At 38.9% G+C, this 20,429-nt stretch overlaps 1 protein-coding gene across 2 annotated transcripts; it reads right to left on the reverse strand.

Annotated features, from left to right (window-relative positions):
* Window positions 1–1,843: 1,843 nt before the first annotated feature.
* Window positions 1,844–17,557, reverse strand: LOC104456788. Of its 2 annotated transcripts, XM_010071645.3 has the most exons (28): window positions 17,285–17,557; window positions 16,971–17,127; window positions 16,732–16,841; window positions 13,952–14,068; window positions 13,692–13,838; window positions 12,808–13,499; window positions 12,442–12,563; window positions 12,267–12,358; window positions 11,887–12,106; window positions 11,669–11,723; window positions 10,969–10,991; window positions 10,837–10,887; window positions 10,687–10,757; window positions 10,429–10,602; window positions 10,260–10,331; window positions 7,657–7,758; window positions 7,488–7,577; window positions 7,052–7,127; window positions 6,870–6,966; window positions 6,692–6,761; window positions 6,365–6,544; window positions 6,112–6,234; window positions 5,940–6,023; window positions 5,629–5,813; window positions 5,408–5,546; window positions 5,246–5,305; window positions 3,560–3,664; window positions 1,844–2,253 (listed from the first exon to the last, which is right to left on the reverse strand). In XM_010071645.3, exons 1-28 carry the CDS (start codon window positions 17,372–17,374, stop codon window positions 2,140–2,142), a joined length of 3,618 nt encoding a protein of 1,205 aa, XP_010069947.2. In that variant the 5' UTR covers window positions 17,375–17,557; the 3' UTR covers window positions 1,844–2,139. The 2 variants fall into 2 exon arrangements, with proteins under 2 accessions (XP_010069947.2, XP_010069946.2); XM_010071644.3 differs by having other exon boundaries at window positions 10,837–10,991; window positions 17,285–17,556.
* Window positions 17,558–20,429: the final 2,872 nt, after the last annotated feature.

Genomic DNA, 20,429 nt, shown 5'->3' on the forward strand with positions numbered 1-20,429 from the left:
TACTTATGTTTGTGTCGAGAAAGAATATGCGCACTCTATTATCTTTCAAATTTTCATGAGGCCCCGCATTGCCCCCACTCAACGCACCATGCTCACAACTTACACAATGCGTCGACAACACGGGGTGCTAGACAGCATCCTCTGGCGGCGATGTGACGGGCCGTGCCATTTGTATTTCATAATACGTGCTTGAAGTTACAGTCTTATTAAAGTAATTAAATATGAAATCACGCCTCCATCTAATAATTTAAGATTTTTGAATAATTAGCAACGATCCCATATAACCACCGGCCGCGGTGGCTCCATTGAATAAGGCCACTGTCCCGGCTAAAGGTGAAGGGTCAAAACCAATGAGAGGCGTAGGTGTATTAAGTGTGGCTTTAGGGGTGGTGGGTCACTCCTCTTAAGTGTCGCATGGGGTTTACGACGCGGTTTGTCGTGGCCGGATTCCTCCAACAAAAAAATTAAAAAATTAAAAAAAAAAAAAAAAACAATGATCCCATATAAATCTCGCAATCTCACGATAAGTCAAACGGAATGGAGGCGAGCAATCACCCGCCGGCCCGTCGGCCGCCTTCCTGCAAACTGAAATCTATCTTGGGAATTCTGTTTGGCGTGCAATTCCTCTCACGAATTACGGAACCATTCATTGCGAAAACGCCGTACACAATATGGTTCGTCGGTAGACGTGTTCGACCCACTAATGCTCATTCCGCACGAGTGCTGCGGCCAATACCATTCGTTCATCGCAAAGAGACAAGAACCACCCACCGATCCACTCACGAGATACGCTCGATTATTGCATCTACCCCGTTTGTCTGACTAAATCAAGAAAACCACCTACAAGCGCGTCGATGGATGATCAGAAGCACGATCAGAAACAGCATCCGACCGCTGTCGAAATTATTGCCGTCGTAGAGGCTGTCCATCTCTCTCTGCCCGTCATGTGGAGCCCTCTCGTCCCGACAGCCAACCAGCACCCGCGCCGCGATCTCGGTGGGTCCCCCTCCCGGATCAATAGAGAATCTGGCATTTTGAAGAGTAAGAATCGTAGTTTTCCTAGACATTCTTTAAGCTAAAAACTAAAACTTTCCCAACACAGGAGAGGATTCCGGGTGGTCGAATCTGATGCGGACGACCACAAAGTGTTCACGCACAACCTGATTTGAACAACATCTGTTGTTCCGGAGGGGTCGCATCCGAGTTACCTCTAGACTCCTTAAGGAGACGGGAACCTAACGTCTAATGTTGGTCTATCTTCAGCTTCCTCAACCTTAAACCATGAGGTTTAGCTATGATAGTTTATCAGTGGAATGTGCATCGGGTTAGACATAGATGGAGCGGCAAACACGAACCGGTTTTGCGGTTCAGTAAATCTTCGATGAAGCCGTTCGGTATGCAGCACCCAACATATCCATGAAATCTCAAAACTACAGTCGTCAGATCATCACTCAATGACGTGAAACAGACCCGTCTTCGACTCAACGCCTCGAACCCGAGTACTTCCGATCCAATCAGGCAAGAACATTGGGGAAACTAATGACTAACGCAAGGCAACATGATGGGAGATCGAGACTACAACTAATCATCCACCACTTCATCTGCAGTTCGCTGCAGCAGAAAGAAACTTGACCCATCATTTGAATAAATAAAAAGGCGCTTCTTTTTCGAAGGACTAGAATGTATTGATTCTGGGGACAAAAAAAAACACCGATCCAGACAGTAATTGAAGACATGGAAACTCCACACGGATTCTTTTGATGAAAGATTCGAAAGACCGGCGACCAAAACACAACAGCACAGAGCATAATGGCATATTATGTGTTGCATCGATAGTTAGAAATTATGAAAGAGGCTTTAATGGTTGATTTATTGATGGATCAATGAGTCTGTACAAGGAGGGGCCAAGGGTAATAAAAAGCTTCCATCAACTATCCACTCAAAGATCGATATCTTTACGATTCCTCAATTAGAAAAATAAATTTGCAAAGAGAAGACCTATAATATCATATTAACACTTGGGCGGGGCTTGGAAGCGTTGATGGCATACCCGTCCACATTGATCTCTAACAAACGCCGCTTAATCTTTGTCGACAGCAAAATAGAAGCTAAACAAATTGCTGTACATATATACCTCCACTACATAAAGTAGCTGAGAGATGTCCTTTTTCTCGTTCCGCCTTCACCGTACAAATCATTCCACTGGACTAACTCGTTCATGTTCGTAGAGTCCGATGATACACTGGCGCACACCTGCATGGTGGTCATACATCGAGTTCATGAGTCTAGCCAACCACAAAAAACTAATGCAGGAATCCTTGGCCAAAAGACACCGTCATGTTTCATAGCAAACATTCTAGATGAAGATTTTGCAAAGATAGTTATTAATTGTTCCACGGGAGTGCAGAGATTCTCATGGAAAAAGCAAAAACAGCGGCACGTAGAAGAACTGCCAAGTAGCGACATCACAAGCTCTATATCAGCCAACATAATTTGTAGCCACTGAAAATGCATGAGCAAATAGGGTCACAATGGATTAGCTTCACGGGGAGGGATGAAATAAGACCAAATAATACCTCCCTCCCTCCCTCTCTCCCTCTCTCCCTCTCACATTACAGGTCATTGACCACATTCCAGACAAGACACTTCACTTGACCAGAAAAACTCGACATTTTTTTTACCAAGAATAAAATGGCAATGGCTCCAAGCCAATTGTAAGAGTCATTGGCTCTAGTGTCCAACAGTGATACGGCCACCGATAATGTCTAAAATCCTGGTTAGCCCAGACAGATAGGGAAAACATTCAAAGCATGCATGTTTGGTAATAATTACACCACTTCTACTACCGCACCTTTGAACAAAGAAAACATGAAAATCAATTTTCCATCCAAATTTACTTCGCTCCTGATTCTGATTATGAGATCTGTCTATAATTGAGCCAGTCTGTGTGAGTTAATTAAGAACAAAGAAGCAAAGCACAAAACAGCTGTCAAATAGAAGTACTAGCAAACTATATCCCAGATCGTCTACGTAAAAACCATATCAAACCCGATATCACTATTGTTTCCTTATATCTTTGTTTTCTATCCTACTTTCCAAACAAAACAAGTCAAGAAATATTATCATTTTCATCAACTGAATCTGACTTTTGGTTTGAAATTTAAAATGAAAAAAGTGCCCACCATTCGTCACTGATCACTGTCAATTCAGACACTCTTTATTCAGCTTCCGGAATGAGAGTTCCTTTACCTCTTACACCGTATCATATTGCAATCACAATGGCATAACCAGATATAAACCTTTACCTTATAGCATTATTCAACTTGCTCGGAAATTATAAGGAATTATACTTTCAAATAATTCGAGGCAGACATGTAGATATATTGTTGAATTTGCTTGAGAAATTAGTGCATGTAAGAACCCCCTAGTCCAAAGGCAGGAATGAAATGCAAGTGGGTTAGGGCTTTTGGTTTGTGCTGTTTGGGGAAAAGGGTAGTTTTCGAATGGCTTAACGCATAGGGCCTTATTGTATAGAGCATGAGAATATTAAATGCCATACCTGCTCATGTGCATATTTGAAGTCGTCCATCTTTAGGGGACGGATGTCCATACCACTGTACAATGAAGGTAAAGGTCTGTTTTCAGCCACAGCTAAGGTTCTCTCCTGCAAATGTGTAAAAGAGTTTGGTTGTCAGCTTCTATAAATTTCACCAAACCACTGAAGCCAGAGGTCAATGAGTACTTAACAAATAAGCACAAAATTCCCTTATTGTCACATAAAGTTCCATTATGAGTTGGTTTTTACATGTACTAACTCATCCGGTCAATCAACCCTAACTTAACTCTTACTACATAAATATTTCATAAAAAAATGAATTTCATTGCTCTTCCATGTGGACTACCCGGTATCATGTTCACCAATTTCGACATTGTGACAAATCAATCGCTCATGCATCTGTGGTCATGCATTTTTTACCTCTGCAAATGCATATGGGACTGGCTGACTTGCGAGTTACACAGAAGCAGAGAAAGTAAGTTCCTTGTGGCTTAGGCAAACTTTAAGCCTTGACTAATATACTGGTCGATCCAAATAACCTTTCTGATGTTCTGGGAACAGTAAAGTTGCCTCATATGTCTGGAAGACCTCAAAGTATTGCAAGTTTTGGGTGGGAAAGGGAAGACTCTTGTTTCATGCAGCAATATTAGCTTGTGTCTAATCTATTTGGCAGAAAGAACAATACGAAGTTCTCTGAAAAAAGCCTCAAAAACTTCCAAAGAGTGTTGATTAACATGCAATGAAGAACTCAGAAAGCTACTACTCGTAATTGTAAAGTGATATATTCTTACCCGGATGCATTATCTTCCTCAACTTGCATTTAATAACTACAGTTTGTTCTTCCGACACAAAACATAAATTTCCATTTTGTTTTTCCTACAAAGTCGACTGAAGCAAACTTCATATAGATTTTCTAATAGCAATGTCATGACTTATCTAATTATTAAATTGCCTACTGCCATGTCATATCTAGGTCGATCTCTTGATGAATCTCATTGAGACCAGCACCTGAACTCATCAGAGGTGTGATCGGCAAATCTAATACATTTTTCATGCTGGGCTTCCATTGACAATGTGAAAGAACCTTATTGCTGTTCTAAGACTTATAGCTAATTTACTCTTCTTTAAATACAAAAAGATAAGCTACCGGGTTGACAGACACATATGTTGCATGGTTATTACACAGAGAGAATACTATTCTAGAAATGCCCAGAACCATTTCTCAGGCGGTGAAAATCTACCCTAAAAGCTGATGACTCAAAAATACAAGAGGCAAAAGTGAGCATAGCCATTTCAAAATGGAAAAATATAAAAAATAAAAAATAAAAAATCACATCCAGTGATGCAGGAGTAGATGTTACATAGGTGCTGCGTGATGAATCAAGTTCTGGCATTCATAAATTAACAGGACTATGTACTTGGAACCACCCTAAAGCATCATCCAAGGTCGGCTCTCGAAGTATATCTTGAACATTTTTATTATTTCTAATGTAAAATAATTATTACCAACGAGAAATAAAAGAGAACGCGTGCTCTTTTTTGGCTTATATGTCAGTCATCACCTTCTGAGTATTTAGTGCAGTCAATCGACAGAAATGTTGACAAATTCAACAAAATTATTTCATACACATAATCAACTGACTCAGAAGGAATGTAAATCAACAATAAGGGACCATTATGTATGCTAACCTTCTTTTCCTTATCCAAAATTTCTCTGATGGGACAATGCGCAGCGCTCACACAAAGATTCTGCAACCAGGGAATGAAATAGATGCCTAAGTTTCTCCATTCACTCAGTTCTAAAATTCAAAGCCCACACAACAGCTGCATGGCTGAACTAGGAAATTTAACCTTTAGATCACTTCCAGAATACCCTTCTGTCATTTTTGCAACTGCTTCAAAGTCAATGTCAGAGCCCAATTCTTCTTTGGCTAATATGACCTTAAGAATTCTTTCTCTGTTCAAAGCATCTGGCAAGTTAACCATCAACCTGCAAATAACATTTGCATTTCAACTCATTTAATAGAGTCACTAAAAAATAATACTTGAGAAATATTTTCTATCATTCTTACCTCCTAGGAAACCTCCTGATAACAGCCTCATCAAGATCGAACGGCCTATTAGTAGCACCAAGTACCAAGACCCTCTCTTTATCCTTCGTGCGTAGACCATCCCAGTTAACCATAAATTCATTTTTCATTTTCCGCATAGCCTCATGCTCTCCTGGATTTTCCCTTCTTCCTAGCATGCTATCAACCTGAAAAAACATAGTGGGAAAACTGATTTGAGCAACAATATACTCATTCACAGCATGGACTTTCTAAGTAGAAGCACAAAGAACCAACAAGGATTAGATTATAACAAATTTAGAGACACGGCCAACCTCATCAACAAAAATAACACTAGGGGCAATTTTACTGGCCAGAGAGAAAACTGCCTTCACATACTTCTCTCCTTCACCAAACCACTGCAAATACATAAGTATGATTAAAAATCAGTTTCAAAGCAATGCAACCATTATATTCCCCAAAGTTCATAGCTTCAAGAGAAATAACCTTTGAAGTGATGCTTGACATTGATATATTGATGAAGTTTGCGCCTGCCTCAGTCGCCACAGCTTTTGCAAGCATGGTTTTTCCTGTACCAGGAGGCCCAAATAGCAGTATTCCCTTGCATGGCTGAAAATTAGGCAACCACATTCAGATACATAAATATTAATATACATGCTTGACGAAGTTGTGTCAAGAACAGAACAGACTTATGTCAAAAAGAAATTAAAAAAGGAGATAAAACAGGGAGGAACCACACCTTTGTTAGCTGCCCTTTACTAAACAATTCAGGCCTTTGAAGAGGAAGCATCACCAACTCCTTCAAAGTATCCTTCACATTTTCTAGGGCCCCAATATCATCAAAAGAAACACCAATGTCGGTGGGTGGAATAACATCCGTAAGAAGCTTCTTTTCAAACTCGTTCTCAGTGACAACATCCTGGCATTCTTCAAGTTAAAATCAGAGCATCCAATAGAGAGAAAAAAAAAAAACATGTGGCAATCGCATATACAACAATTTATAGGCTCCATCAGCAACAACAAGAAGGTACTCATGAGCCAACCAGATCAAGAGTCAGTCTCCTACCTTCAGAGATTTCTTTGAGCCCTTGTTTTCATTATGTATACCCTGAAAGATATTGATCCCATACCTAATGCTGTAGTGCACATAACACAAAAACAAGGAGGAAGTTATAAGAGTATTCCCAGTGAATTCTTCTGAGTTCTACTTTAGTTTCAGACGAATTGATTTAAAAAGTGCAAACCTTTCACTAGAAAGCACGAGTTTAGCATCTTTGACAGGTGCTTCAGAAGAACACATAAAATGGTGACTTAGGGCCCATCCAACTATTTTCTCCACACCTAGCTCACAAACAACAATTGTATCATATAACAAAAAAGAGCGATACAACAGAAAGTACAGCACAATTAAGCTCAATATACTAACTTTCACTTGTAAGTGTTTGATCATTAATGCACACAGTTTCAATGTCAGGGCAGTCCATCCCACTTCGATTCAGGACCTGTAGATCATCAAAATAAATCATGTACTGGTAAGAAGGAATTTCAAATTCTAGGTAAATCATATAATCTTGGCACCTGACCCCAGAGAGATGGAGAGAAATAGAAAGGGGAGTTGCAATCAGAAACAGGCAAGCAAGTTGCATGACAAATTAAAACGAATCAAATAGGAAGGTTACAATAATAAGATTAGAATGAGGAGTAACTCTTTATAATAAACAGAAACCCATCATATCCTAAGAAATGAAAGTGGAGGATGATTTAAGCTTAAGGTTGTCTCCAAGATAAAAGAGAATCACAAATGGAACGCCCAAAAACTGTCCCTTCAGACACTCCCATTAATATGCCAAAACGATACTTACCAAACGAACGCTAGCAATGTTGGATTGTGCTCTCATCGTTTCAACATCTCGTTCCAATTGTTGCTTCCAGTCCAAGAGTAAAACTTCGTCCTGCAAAGGCCCATAGATAACATTACCAATAAGAAGCTAGGGAGGATATAACCACAATAAGGTCTATAGAGATCTATACCTGAGGTAACTGGATTGACACCTTATTTGGGAAAAGTCGAGCAAGTTGCTTCATCGTTTTGGGGCTTTCCTTGCCCCTCTCATGCAGCCTGCCAAAACTATCCTGAAATAGAACTAAAACTCAGTACCCTACTCTAAGTTTGGATATAATATGGACACCAATCCAGCACTTAAGTTAACAAGCACAACAGAAATGAACTTTAAATACAGCCAAGCTTCTTAGTCTTTTTTTGCCATTTTCCGTATTCTTCATTATGTTTAGTCTTATATGAATGGTCGTTCCTTCAGAAGAAGGATAACTGTCAATTCAAGGTTAACCTCCTCTTAGTGATAACATCACAAGATAATTAACTTCTACTTGCTCATCCTCCTTCCCCTCTTTCCTTCAAACCTACACCTCATAAAATTCCATTTCCTTGTTCTTTTTCCTGTTGCTAAAAGAAGAATCTTTTAATAGTGGATGACAGAGGAAGGTTGTTTTGCTGATTTTTAACATATAGGTCTTCATCATTTAAGGAAATATTATAGGTCTTCATCATTTAAGGAAATATTGGACATTCTGTGCAAAGAAGACAATTATCAGCTAGGACTTAGAGAACAATAACAGCATTGTGGTCCACAATGTTTGGGCACTCTTAAAAAAGTAGAGGCTATTACAATCAACTATGTATCATTTCTGCTAATCACCAACCCCCACTCCCATCAATAGTATCTCATATTAGACAGAGTAGTCTGAAAGATTTAGTGATCGTCACTTAAATTTGACATTTAGTGACTTTGCTATGTGGCGTGCGTGAAATTTATGCAATCTAAACAATCCGCATAAAATTATAGAATAGAACAAAGCCTAAGATCAAAAGGTTAAAACCATTTATTATGATGTCAAATTCTAAATATAAGATCTTAAAAGAAGAAATTTAAAACAACCTAAATTAATCAAAATTTAAAACCATTAAATAATAAATATAGTAAAAACAACCTAAATTAAAACAATAAAAGAATATTGACCATCCTCATAGTTTGGAAAATTTTAACACAACTATAGAGTTTGCAACAACCACACTAACCAATCATAAAGATGATAGAAAACAATTCTCAAAAAATAAATACATGATTCAAATTTTGAAGAGAATAAATTATATTCATATAGTTTGAAAACCTCTCATAATTTTCTATTTGAAATATTGCAAATATAGCGTAGTAAAATAAAGTTCAAAAACTAATAATACTATTTAGCAATTGAGAGAAAGAGCCATCCTCATGAATCCTTGGAACACCAAGAAATAACAAAACCACATTGATCTATTTGCATATATGAATCATAGAGGTAAAAACTTTGTTTGCTTACAATTTTTGGAACATTTATGCAAACTTAAGCTGTAAGGCTCACTTTGATCTAACAGCATTTATTTAATTTAGCCTAATAATAATCTCATGCATCAGTTTCCATGCTAGTTTAGGTAAATTCAAACCAGTAATCTTCTGCAACTACTAAAGATACATTTTAGATTGTCGGCTGCAAGTGTTCTTAGAACAATATTATGCGGAAAATGACAATTTTTGAAGTCAGCCAACCCCAAGATCTGGACTCAGGGGAATATTCATGAGTACACGGCACATGTTGGCAAAACAGGCGAAGTCTCTCCACATACTTCTTTTGCTGTTGGATAAGCAATTTCCTTATGGGCACAACTGGTATTCTTACTGGATACACCTTAAAATTTTCAGATTCAGCACTTGCTCATGCTTGGCATATACAGAGATGATACACAGAGGCCTAAATCTTGCACAAAGTTGTTGATGGCAAAAAGACTCCAGTTTAGATGATGGGCATGTCCGAGTTCCACTTCCCACAGAATGTGGATGTTACTGTGGTAGATGCTACTAAGGGTAACAGGATAGTGGATCATTTACCTTTGAGTCGTTCCAAAGTTTTATTCCCACCCCAATTCGTATACTAAGCAGGATATCCCAACGACAATAATTTAAAAGATGGGACTCAAACAAAGATCTCTTTTCAATTCTAGAACAGCATTAACAATTGTAAAACGATAGTGGTTCATTCACTTTTAAGTCATTCTAAAGTTTTGGTCTCTACCCAATTGGTATAGCAAGCACTAAGCAGGATTTGCAAGGAAGATAATTTGAATGATGGAACTTGAATGAAGGTCTATTTTCACTTCCAAAGCAGTATTGAAGTTGCCATCTGAATAATCTAAAGAAGGGACGATGACATTTGTCAAACAAATATAGCCTGTGCAAACAAATCACTAAACCTGTTGATCACCTTCTGTTTGCATTCCGGCCAGGCAACCATTCTATGGATATTTATTAAATCTATGATGGAACTCTGGAGTCATAGCTAAAGGTGCATAGGATACAACCTAGTTAGGTTTATACACTGGACAAATGGTGAGGACCACTCTCATAATTGAGTATGTCATGCTAACTACATTTATGTTAACTGTAAAAATGTTGTCCAACACCCTTAAAATAACATAAGCCTATATAAACCAACATAAACGGAAAAAATAAAAGCAGAGCAAATCCAAATAACATTCAGAATATGACAACAAAGCAACAAACTTTGAATGACTTGTGTACCGGGAACGCCAGGTCTAACAAAGCAGTGGGATTGCCTGCAAACTTTGTGAACAGAAGCCCACCGGAATGGGACTGAAAATGAAAATGCCATATTATTAATAATGTGGCCCGTGAAGCCAGAGAGATATCTGAGAGTGAAAACAGGAGATGGAAAAGGTCGGATGCTTACCTTTTCCTTGCGGCTGTCCAATTGAATATGAGAGCCGATAACGACTACATTCCCTGGCAGATTTTCAAGCTTGGCTCTAAACACTTGACCTGCATCTGGGCTAGCCACTACGGCCTTCTCCACATCTTTCACGAATATCACCAAAGGACAACTTTTACTTGCACTCAAGGCGACCTTCAAATTTAAGCACATCAAAATAGAAGCAACATTATGACAGCACAAAGAAATGCAAGCTTCTAGAGCAACCTCCAGGCTTACCTCAAAAATTTCATCAATGGCCAGGCTGTCAGTTTCTTCCCCTCCAGAACTTTCTAACCTAAGTGAATTGGCTGTTGAGAATTCACATTGCAGAAATGAGTGCTAGGACCATCCACAAAAGCCAAAATCCACAAAACCAAGAAAAATTACCAGAGCAGAAGAAACCGTGGTCCTTTTCACAATGCTCACCGAGGTTATTGCCTTCAAGAATTGGCTTATCAAATCTCACTCCAACTTTTGCTGCATCATTTTCATTTTCTTCAAATGCAAGAACTACTTTACCTCGATAACCATCAGATGGACCCCTGGCCAGCCAAAAATAACATAAAAATTCAGGGAAAGTTGATAATAAATTTCCTAAAATTAAATGAAACCCCAATGAAGTAATGAAGAATTCCCCTCAGAACCCTTCTCAACCAAGATCTATTATTTTTCAAAGAATACAATAGGTTGGATCATTCAGAAATAGCACCATGTCTCCATCTGAATAAAATGACTCAAGTCTTGATTATTCAATAATTAAGTTGAGCCTTGAGCTAATAAAATACATACGTATTCCCACCATAAGTAGCCATATGTAGCTGGCACAAAGCACCAGCATATCAATGGCCTAGACAATTAAAGTTATCATTCCTCAACATAAACTGAAAAAGAAAGGAACAGCATATCCATAGAAACTTCTGAGCATATATCTCCTCAACTACTCATCTTCCTATTGCCAAAGGATTGTTAATCAATGCCTCATGATTAAATGAACCCCATCTACTTTAACCAGTTCATGTCATAATAAATAACTTAACATAAATAATCTTCACCATTTATAGACTGAAGCATTGTATTCCAGAAGCTGTCACCACTGGATGAAAGCTCAAGAGACAGCAATATCCAATCATGGTACCAACAGAACTTATAGAGTCTAACACCCCCCAGGCCTTCCTTTCTTTCCTAATCAGGTGAGATAAAAATATCATGGAGAAGGTACCTCAACGGCTGCAAAGAAGAGAGCCCAGCAGAACCCACAAATCTCACTCTATCCCCTGCATATAATTAGTTAAAAGTCATTTTCCATCTACTAATACATGATGAAAACTCAAATAAGCATTATTAATATGAACTATATGCAAAGGATGAAGACTGGACAAGAAAATAAATAACAAGCATCTGCACAGCAAGCAACACCCCCCCGAAACCAAAACATGCCTTTCTTGAACTTATAGGTTTTCGATGTTGCAGTGGACACTTCCTGCTTTGTCTGAGCGCGTGAACCAACAATAGATCCACCGGTAATATCAGCCTCGACACTTGAGGTTGGTTTTCTATGATGTACTGCAGAAGACTGTCCAGCCCGCTTGGCATGAACGGATGTTTTTTCAGACTTCACACATTCTTTCAGTGAATCAACATCTTTAGGCATTAAATCCTGGAAAATTGGCATTTCTCTGTCAGAAGACTATGTAAGTGCGTCATTAAAATATGACTGGGAAAGGATGGAAGACGAACCAACCCAACCTTCTACAACCAACAAAAAGAGAATCAATTCTTAATAAGCAAATGACCAAGACAAATTGGGAGAAGCTTACACCAGGCAAGAGCAGAGAATCGACAATCAGTAGTCTAGCACCAAAATGCTTAGCAAGCGCTTTTGTCAGCGTTTCTTGATATATTTCTGAGCCTACAACCAGCCAATTGATGAACAGTTTTAGACCAGGACCATAAAACTTGATGTTATGAATTACACAAGAGGGCAAGACTTACCGGCAGGACCCGACAACAATATACGGGGGCATAAAGTTGGAAGGTCCTTAGAATATTTCACGAATTCACTGCGCTTCAACCGTAAATAAGTAGAAGCAATCAAAACATTCTTTGTTGTGTCACTGCAAGCCCAAACACGAGCACTGAATCTCAAAGGTCTTCGAAAGTAATTGAGGGAATTTAAAATATAGCAAAGTCTTTCCAATATCAGGGGAAGGGAATGCTCCACAAAATTTGTAAAGGTCCAATTACTAACTACAGTAACATGATCAGAAAGGTAAGAACGACAAATACATTTATGAGATACTAGTCAAATGTTACAAGTACCACCAACATAGGAAATGCTTGAAATTAAACGAGTCATACCTCAAGTAATATGGGAAATTCTCAAAAGAGACTTCAATATTATCAGAATCACTTATGGCTTGTTCTAGACTTTCTCTAAATGCCTTCCGCCAATCTGTTCTTGAATCAGATGACATATCGTTATTTTTTAGAAGTGAAGCATCGCTATTTCTGAGTAATTTTCTTCTTATTTCACATCGATCTTCCACAATTTTGGACAAAATGTCAAAGTTGGGGGGGCTTCCAATCATTTGCCACAATGGCCTTAATTCACAGGCTGCCCCAGGTACCTTTTCATCCCCAGGAGCCCTACTATCAAAGCCAGCACCATCTAAATTTGCATTTTCATCATTGCATTCAGCAGATGGAGAAACACTTTTTTCCCTTGTGGAAACATCTCTCGCATCGTCGTTATTAGAACTATCCCTTATTTCAACTTCTCCATTTTGATTATCTGATGTATCACATACAGACGGGACAATGGGAATTCCCGTATTGCATTGCACGTCTGGACTACTTTTGCCAGGAGGTGGAAGGAGGGACAAGTCTTCTTGTAAATCAGTCAAGGATAACATTGATGCTCCTGAAACAGCTGAGGGGCCCTCAGATCTTGACTCAATATGTAATTCCTTCATCGAAGCACCTTGAGCTTCCAAAATACATTCTGAAGGAATGCCTACATCGGCTACATTATCATCAAATGGCTGAAATACCTAAGAATGCATTAAGGAACACATCTGGCAGAGAAAAACCCAAAAAAGAATAATAGTAGAGCGAAAAAGTTGTAGCATTTACAGATATCTTTCGTCCACTAACATTTCTTTCCTTTATCGGTATTAAGGATGGAGAACTTGGCAGAGAAAGATGAACTATCTAGTAGCCCAAGCCAAAAAAGTTAAGGATACATAAGAATGGTTGCCTGACTCCGTAAAAACCACCTCATCACCACCACATAATAGAACAGTCGAATTCCGTGGATAAATCTTTCCATTTACTTGGACAGTACCTTTACCCCCAGTAATTTCAAGGAGAGTCGCCGATGAACCTCCGCGCTGCACCAATAGCAGATAGGATGATATAAATGGTAAAAGATGATATGCCTGCCTTCGTTTCTACAATCTAAACCGAGAAACTTATAAATGCAAGCAAGTACACCAAAACATACCACAATGTGTTTGAGTTTACACAACACCACGCTAATAGATGGATCTGCAAGGCACAAATTGCACTGGCTGCCATGACCGACGATGAAAAGGCTATCCCGCATCAGCAAGTTGGGATTCTGCATAGAAGAGACATTGAATAAGGGCAACAAGCACATGAGTAACAACAACTTGTGGAACGGCTCAAAATAGCACATAGTAAGCAATTCATCTTGTGCGGATCAAAAAGATGTGACAGGTTTCCTTTTAGAGGAAGAAAATTTTGTACTTGTAGAGCACTGTAGAGTTGAATCTATCTTTTAATAGATAATGAATATGTATAAGCCAAGAGTAAGGGAAGAGAGAGAGAGAGAGAGAGAGACTTGAGATAGGACATCATGAAACTCGTGTACATCAGTTCAACCAATCAACTTCAGAAGTTTATAGATAGTTATTCTAAATGTGAAACCAATTAACTTCTCTTTTCAGAAAAGGGACCGCAAGGAAGACCACAATTATTCAATCCTAAATATGCTTGATCTGAGTGCAAATTTTCTTCATGGGTGATCTCATAAGGGATGATAACAACTCTACCAATCCTTTTGCTAATTGTTCAGTGCATCCTTAAGCTTTTTTTCTTCTTCAATTGGATCCCTAAACTATGGTCTTTATGGTTCCGCTGGTCCTACCAATTGAGATATGGACAAAAATGCCGACATGAAAATGTCAACATTGAGCAGACAAACCAGCTGACATGAATTAAACAAACACAATAATGGAAAACAAGAGATGCTCAAACCCTAGAGAGAGGGTGTGGATCTAGGCCACCATAGCCTTAGGCAAAGGCCTCTACTGCCGCCTCCTCATCTTATCCAGAGAGAGAGAGAGAGAGAGAGAGATTAAGGGATTCGACAAGGCCACCAATCCCCAGAGAAATGAAGCAGGGGTTGCCACCCTCACCACTCGCCAATGAGGATCGCAAACCTCGCATGGGAGCACTGGTGAGCGTCACCCAGTCCCTCTCTTGCTGCAAAGGCCCTCCTTTTGACTCACAAGGGTCACCAGTGGCCGGTGGGAGGCCAGCCTCTGGCGTGTGATTGGTTTTGTATTTTTTAATTCCATGTTCACAGTTTATGCTTGTTTTTGTATATTTAATTTGCTGTTCATTAATTGGCCCAAAAAGTGTTGACGTGGCAGACATCGATTGAAAGAACCAAAAAGCCATAGTTCAAAGGAATTGAACAAAAGAAAGTTTCAGGGATAGTATTGAACAATCGATAAAAGTCCAAGCAATGATAGTGTCATCATCCTATCTCATAACTATCAAAATCAATGACTTCACCTTTTCTGAAACTTCCTAGGACACCTTAAGAGCAATATTCTGTGACTGATCCAATGACAAGGCTTCCCCATCCCTTTTATATCAATATAACAAGTGTCAACTTCAAGCAATTTCTTTCTTTGGAATCTCAATTAAAAAAAATTCATTCTTAAGGTTTCCATATATCTTTTTGGAAGGACTGACCCCATTTTATTACTAAAAGTTAGTTTCTTGAAAATGTTTACGGCATACAAGACAATAATTCTGATGGGAATTTTAAATGTGAAACTCTAAAATCTTATTCCTCATATGAGGTATAAAGTTCAACATCAGTTGTCTCTTAAAGGTGGCAATGGACTAGTCTGATAGGTAGCCAGGGGCCATAAATTTTAGTTGATTTTGTTAAGCAAACCGTAAGGCTCACCTAAACAGTTTGAAAGTACCAATTTAGTTTTTTGGACTAGATCTCTTCTGCATCTTATTATTCTCCGAAGATATGCCACCTGTCCATAACAGTTTTCATAGGAATTGTAATATGTACAAATCCTAATGCTTAAGATCCCATGATCTGATTGTTCAATAGAGCTGGGAAGGAATAAAATTTGCAATCCTTCAGTAATTGCTGCCCATCAGTTGGCACTCTTCTAAGTTAATCAGCAACAGCAACACACCCTCCTAGGCGTTTTTACATTGTAAAAATTCCAATGATCATAATCAAATGCCAGCAATAAATGCAACAATCTGTCATCTCCTCATAAGAAGCCATCTTCCAACAAGCTTGACATGATGACAAGATAAAGTGCGTTGTTCCACTTCGGTCTAATCCAAAATGCAATGAAACTGACAGTCACACTCAACCATAAATATGTAAATTGAAATCGCCAGCCTCGCCCATTTCTTGCAGGCCAGAATAAATTCCAAGCCATTGTGGTGGTGATTCAATGCATGCCCAGTTACAAAACTAAGTGTGGCACACAAGTTGCCAGTTCATAATATACAAACGCAACCAGCCCAAAGATAAAAAGATCAAAATATAACATCCTGGCCAAGTGTATTCCCACCACAAGACAGGAACACTTCAGTCATTGATTGCTATGAAATCAAGACTGGATCAACCACCAAAAGTGATGCTCAAAAGAATGCTCAGATCAACACAATCATGAATAAATTATCACATTCAATCACCCTATAAACACAAGATATCACGCCACTACAAAATTAACAACCCAAACGAACAGTGATCAGTGATCAATCATGACATTCCCATCCTGTTCAAAAAAAAAAAAAAAAAATCATGACATTCCCATATTCCAAACAGCTCGAGTGACCTCTCAGATCCAACTCTCGTTCTCATCATTCTCATCAGAGTTCTGGGACCACCATATACCAAGGAAGCCCAAGTAGAATACAAGTTCTCGCACTTCCCATGAACCAAGCAAACTATATAATACCGTTGACATTAAGAAGAAGAGAAAAACACACCTGATTGCACTGCGAAAGAAGCTGTCCCCACGCAGACTTAGGTTTCTTTGTCGGCTTTGAAGACTTCTTCTTCTGCCAGTTCTGTTTCTCGCCATCTATCGCAATTTCGCCTAACAAAACAAGAAACCCACCAAAGAACAAAACCAAACAACAGATGAAAACCCCTAGCACGAATCACCCAAACACCCCAACCAAATCAACCGACTAGGGCCACATGCAAGAGGAACGAAAGGTCAGACCTGACGGCTGCGGCGATTTCTCCGCCTCGCATGCGTCGGCGGTGGCCTTCTCCGCATCCGAGCTCCGCCGATCGGAGGATCTGAGCCCGAAATCTCGAGATTCCGACCCGGATTTCGCCCCCAAATCGGCCTTCTCGGACAAATTACCCTCCCCGACCTGCGACAGGAAAAACCCAAATCAACCGCACGAAATCAAAACGAAACCCACCGAATCTGACCTCGCCAGAAGGCCCCGGCGCGGGTCGCATCACGAATTCCTCGGGTCCCCGCCGGCCCACGAGAAAGCGAGAAAGCGGGCGGAGAAAAGCACAGACCTTGGACCGCTTGCTGCCGGAGGAGGACGAATTCTGCGGCGACGAGAGGGGCCGCTTGTTGGCGGAGGCGCTGCGCCTGGTCTCCACCATGGTCAAGGTCGTTCTTGAAGGAGGCTCCGCGGTTCGCTTCTCCTCACTTCTCTCTCTCTCTCTCTCTCTCTCTCTCTCTCGAATCAATCGAGGGTTTCCTCTGTTTTTGCTGGTGCTAGAGAAGGCGATATTATAAGAGAGAGAGAAAGAGAGTAAAAAAGAGGAGAGAGAAACGGGGTGTGATTGCGGAAGATCGGTTATCGAGGTTTTCTTTCTGGTAATCTCCTTGGTTCCTTTTTTTTATGTTTTAAAGGTGGAATTTTTACGGTACTGGCGGACTGGCGATTTCGTTAGGCACTGCGAAATTAAACGGCAATGTCTAATTAAACACCATTTGTCTTTTTACCCCCTAAATCTCCGAGGCATGAATTACCTACCCTTAAAATGGTGATACGCTTAAATTACCTACCCTTAACATTTGATGCCGAAAATGCCAATTGATTGGAGTATAGTTGGGATGTGATGATGCTCTTCAGATTCATTCCATAAAATAATTGCCAACCTTATCATATTGGCCGTATTAGGTAACCCGATCTGAGAGTGCTACCCTTTTTGACTAGATTGGATATGAATACATCCTTAGGTATTCTTGGAGCATAGCTCGTTGCATTGCTTACTCGACATACTCATATGGATCGAGATTTATAATTTCATGATTGATATGGACCGACCGCTCTTTAAAGACATAATATCCAACGCAATAATGTTGGACATTGTTTTAATTGGAGTATTATAGGGCTACATGGAAAGTAAGTATCGAAGACAAAGCATGCCGTATTGGAAAGATTAAAGTCAACACTAGCCCAAAAAGAAGAATATCTCAACAAAAAATTCCTTAGCACATAGCAAATTGAAACTCATTTTGGTTTTATACACCATTTTTTCTGTGAAAAATAAATGAATTAAAAAATATTTTCTTAAACATGAATTTTGCCGACGAATGAATGGCACGACTCCATTTCTTGGAATCACCCACTAGATCACTACATTAGAGGTGAGTGATTTCATATTCCATCCAAATTCGAAACCCGAAACTTACCTATCAGAACAAATTTCTTAATTTTTGGAATTTGAAGCCTACTCTATATATCTAAAAACCTAGATCATACCCTATCACGAGTTATAGGGTTAATTCTAGAGTCTATGTACGTTTTACTTGTATTCTTAATTGAATAATTACAATAAATTACTATATAAAAATTATGAAATGTGAATATCGCCAAAAATGGAAGCTTAGATTAGTAATTGCATATTATACACTCATCATTTGGCAGTATAGAACGTCACAAGATTTGTGCGAATACATAGAACAAGAAAAATACAAAAACTTGTTCAAAGTTTCAAATTCAAAATAGTCCATCGTAACAGGTTTCCAAACTTTTTAGACTTGAAACTTACCTTATATATTCCACAACCTGAAATCATATCAATTTCTATATGTACGATTCTCAAGTTAGGTTCATAATTCTATCATTGAATCGTGCTCACTCCTAGGTGTCGCCTCCTTGCATCACCGAACGGTAGCAATCAAGACACCAACAAAAGAGGATTGCAAAGAATGGTCGAGGCGAATGGACATGGCGGAAATCGAAGACGCGCTGGGAAGCTAGAGGTGGGAAAGCGATGGTGTGAACACGGGAGAGATTAGGTGGCGGTGGTTTGGGCCGTGTGATCAATTAGCAAAGAACTGACGAAGGAGCCATAGCGTCACGACTTGTGAGTTGACGCCGCCGGATCTTTGACATGGTTGGGGTGCTGTGTTCACGGAGGCGGCGTTTCAGGTTCTCTTTATTTCTTTCATTCTTTTTTCTAATTATCTTTTTGGCCGTTCTAGTTCCTTATTCAGATTTTTATTTGGACAAAAACACCCTCTTCCAAGCGCTCGAAAATCCAAGTGTTCACAGGACAGTGAAAATTTGACTGGCTAGTGAATTATTTGAAACAACTCTATCACTCTAGATATTTATTAAAGACAAATTTCACTTTACATCCTCTTATGAGAAGAAACCTACTCCAAGTCCTTACTTGGAGTTTTCCTTTAATATAAACTAGGTAAACTGTGTGCTTAGAAAATTTTAAGTCACCAGAGAGACAAACTTCAAGAGACCAAATCATCTTTGTCTTTATTAAAAAATTAGTTCACTTTTAGTAGACAAAAATAAAATTATATAATAATCTTTGTACGTAAGAAGTAAAGGTGAGATTAGGAAAAAAAAAAAAAGCAACCAAAACCATTAAAGAATACTCAAAAGCCTCCTCACCTCTTCAGTGCACTTTACTTAGTATATTATATTTTACTTTATTTATATTTTTCTTAGGTATAGGTGAAAAAAGTAGTGGAGTGCGGTATAAAATTCAAAATCCGCTTGAAATCCCTCGAAGAAGCCACATCACCCCCAATATTATTTCTCAACCATTCCATTTAATATATAAAATCGGATTAGCCTAGGTACCCCTTAATTGAAAACCACAGCATGCCACTTAGTAAGCAATCATGCTAGAGAATATTATAAATTTTAAAAAGATCTTGATAATGAATGGTTCGGAGCACTTGTTAAATATACCAAAAGTGAAATTATTCAATTTTCAAAACTTTAATTACGAAGTCGAAATGACAATCAGCCTTTAAAAGTTGCACCATCTTTCTAATTTGGTTACCTAATAATTATACCTTCTTTCTCATTACTAAGTAACGAACTCTTTATGATTTGATGTCAAAGGCACTTTTAAGAAATTGTTTCAGAAAAATTCAACAAAAATGCCCTAGGACACACCTATTTGCCTTATTGCATCTAATAATGTATGTAGCAGTTCGCCACGAGCACTTTGCATAGAAAATGAGAGGGTCTGTAGATGTATATGAAATGTCATTTTACAATTCATCTAGATTAATCATTGCTCGTCAAGTACTATTAATCCCGGAGAAAATAAGAGGATTCACGGTACTTGGCACTATTGAATGAACATGAGCTAGGTCAAGTCTCGGGTTAGGCAAAACTTATATTCCAAACCATGCTCATAAGAAAAAGAATTAAGAGTGTGTTTACTTCAATGA

This window comes from Eucalyptus grandis, chromosome 8, assembly GCF_016545825.1.
Source record: "Eucalyptus grandis isolate ANBG69807.140 chromosome 8, ASM1654582v1, whole genome shotgun sequence".
NCBI classification, from domain to species: domain Eukaryota; kingdom Viridiplantae; phylum Streptophyta; class Magnoliopsida; order Myrtales; family Myrtaceae; genus Eucalyptus; species Eucalyptus grandis.

Excerpts from the sequence above, each read along its gene's own strand:
- LOC104456788 (XM_010071644.3), bottom strand. The coding sequence starts at position 17,374 with ATGGTGGAGACCAGGCGCAGCGCCTCCGCCAACAAGCGGCCCCTCTCG. Across the intron at positions 12,564-12,807 it reads AATTTCCCATATTACTTGAG|TGACACAACAAAGAATGTTT; the intron begins GTATGACTCGTT and ends TTGGGCTTGCAG. Across the intron at positions 6,235-6,364 it reads GTAAAGGGCAGCTAACAAAG|CCATGCAAGGGAATACTGCT; the intron begins GTGTGGTTCCTC and ends CCTAATTTTCAG.